The sequence below is a fragment of the Otolemur garnettii genome, unplaced genomic scaffold (genome assembly GCF_000181295.1).
Source record: "Otolemur garnettii isolate 467f Iridium unplaced genomic scaffold, OtoGar3 scaffold00115, whole genome shotgun sequence".
Classification (NCBI taxonomy): domain Eukaryota; kingdom Metazoa; phylum Chordata; class Mammalia; order Primates; family Galagidae; genus Otolemur; species Otolemur garnettii.
In genome coordinates this window covers 603,517-606,164 of record NW_003852510.1, presented here as the reverse complement: position 1 = coordinate 606,164, position 2,648 = coordinate 603,517, and the positions used below count along the sequence as shown (strand labels likewise).

Here is a 2,648-nt window from a genome sequence, read left to right as displayed (position 1 = left end):
GGGGGGGTGAGGCAAGAGAATCGCTTAAGCCCAGGAGTTTGAGGTTGCTGTGAGCTATGATGCCATAGTACTCTACTAGGGCTACAAAGTGAAACTCTATCTCAAATAAATGAATGAAGCAAGTCTCTGTTAAGACAATCCTTGTGTATCTCTTGAGATGCCTCTGGGAGTAAGGGGGTCTCCAGGATGCTCTCGGATCTGTCTTGCTCCTTTGGCTTGGTGCTTAAACCAAGATGCATGCCAGGTCCTGCCCCTAGCCCAGCATAATCTCTTGGCAGTGATTGCCAGACACCCCCACGCCCTAGCATCTACTTAGCCCCTACTCACTCTCTGCTGGCTTTAGCCCAGCTTTTCCCTCAATTATGACATCTCTACTGCAACCCTTGTCCCGGCCTGCTCCCTCCTCATCCCCAGCCCTACCTGAGGTTCATGTCCCCTTTCATGGCCAGACTGAAGACGTTGGACAGGTTTCCCCCAGGTGAGCAGCCGCAGACCAGGATAGCCAGTGCCTCGATTTTGGTCAGTCGGAAGACCTTGCCCAGGGCAAAGGCAGTGAGGGGCATGATGCCGTACTGTGCCACCAGAGCGATGGCCAGCCCTTTAGGCTTCCAGAGGTGTGCCTTGATCTTGCTGAACTCCATGGTGCAGCCCAGCGAGAGCATCATGATGAGCAGCATGAGCACCAGGATGATGCTGAGGGCCAGGTCGGTGGGGCGTTTGCCGAAGTTGGGTGGCAGGGTGAAGTTGAGGGCGGCAGACAAGTTGTGGGCCTCCATCCTTCTGCAAGGCTTTGGAAAACCAACTTTTGTTCTCTGGCTGACTCTGCTTCTTGTCCAGTTCTTGCTGGGTGCCTTCTCCGGTCACAGAGTTACTGGACAAAATGCAGCTCTGGGCAAATAGAAAGATTATGCAACTAACTGAGCTGTTTCTCTGGTTGTGGCTCCAAAGGGGGCAGCCCCTTATCTGCCTGGCTTTCCCTACCTGTCCCAAACTCCCTGACCTCTGCTGCCTTCCTGGGTGCCATTCACACTGGGATAAGAGGGCTTATTTCTCTCCTTTGCCCTCTACTTAGCATGCCTGACAGGCATTCTGTTCCTGGGAGTCAGTCCAGGACAGCCCATCTCCTTCCCTGCAGCTCCTGGACCTGATGCCTTAATTTTTCTCTGTTGAGGGAAGGTGTGTCCCCATACTCAGTGGGTTATCGTTTGTCCCCAGAACCCATGAGAGTGAAAGGAGCTGAGTGTTGCTTTTGGTTCTTAGACATCAGCAGCACAGCCCAAGGTCTTGTGGGACAGGGTAGGAGCAGGTGGTGTTGCTGGCCTGTGGGAGGGGATGTGTCCATGACCCTTCTCCTGGGAGATGAGAGGATGCCAGCGTCCTTTTTGCCTGTGCTGCAGAAATCCTTGTCTTATCCCCAAACCTGGACTATGTGGGGAGGAACACTCCACACTTCCAGGAATGCTTACCTCCAGACAGAAGAACCTGTGGGGATGGCAGATCTCAGGAACCTTGGAGGCTCTTTCCCTGAAGGGTGGTTCTGAGGAACCCTGGCTGTGGGGTTTAGTTTATGCCCAAGGAGCCCATCACTTGGGAAACTTGCTGAGAAGGAAGCAGGAATGCACCATCTTTTCTTTCTGATTTCCTGACTGCTCTACTTTTGCTGCTGCAGAGAGAGGCAGTGCCAGGGGCAGGGCTATCTAGTATGCAGGTCATTTTGAGCCTGGCTTCTTCCATCCCAGCTGCAATGATTGCTTGTTGGCTGGATTGGAATTCATGAAGCCTGGAGATTAGGCTTTGTCTGTAGGACTTCGAAGGGCAGAACAGGAGCCAGGATGTGAACCACTATTGGATAGGGGTGAAAATAAATTTTATTTTGGTGCTAGGAGCTTCCAATAGTGGACTGAGAGGCCTCTGGAATCCTGCATGGATAAGGGTTGCATGACAGGGTAGATGAAGGGCTGGGCTCAAAGGAGGCTGCTTTCTCATCTTGGAGTTTGTCAGAAAAGGGTCCCCTGACATGGTTCTTAGAGGTGGATTATTGATCACTAACAGAGTACCAGATACTTCGGAAGGTAATAAGCTACATAATCCACGTTCCTGCCCTCAGGGACCTTATGATCTATATCAGACCACAGGAGACCAAAGGGCACACAATGCAAAACAGAAGCATATGAAGGTGGAGGCCATGCAGGGCTCCCATGTATAATCGGGCAGGTTGTACACTGCACAATGCTGGAGACACTATTCACACAGACATCCTGTGCAACCATGCTTGGGGCTCTGAAGTCAAAGGAAGACATTAAGTTTTTACACATCTTTCTGATGCCCAAAGGGATGAGGAATAATTGATCAGTATCTGTTAAAGATCAGGTCCTGGGAATGTGTCTGTTGATCACATCATGCACATAGAGTAGAGGTCCCATGAACACACCTCTAAACTGGATTTCAAGCCATTTATTCTCTACTAACTCTCCCTCTTCCCCTCTTCTCAGAAACCCAAAGTTTTCCTACCTCCTTCTGTGAATTTTTCCCTTTGAGAAAACATACCTTCTTTTACTGGCCATCCCTCCTGCCCTGTCTTTGCAGAGAATAGAAAATCTCTTCTAAGACGCTGACAACTTTCATCCTTTTCTTCATATCTTCTCTCT

General features: G+C 50.5%; 1 protein-coding gene across 1 annotated transcript in view; it reads right to left on the bottom strand.

Annotated features, from left to right (window-relative positions):
• Positions 1 to 1,064, bottom strand: part of SLC10A1 (solute carrier family 10 member 1) — a 22,471-nt gene extending 21,407 nt beyond the window's left edge. Inside the window, exon 1 of the mRNA XM_003797358.3 lies at positions 421 to 1,064. Coding sequence (XP_003797406.1) covers positions 421 to 776 — 356 coding nt within the window. The 5' untranslated portion in view covers positions 777 to 1,064. The remainder of the gene's footprint in view (positions 1 to 420) is intronic.
• Positions 1,065 to 2,648: the final 1,584 nt, after the last annotated feature.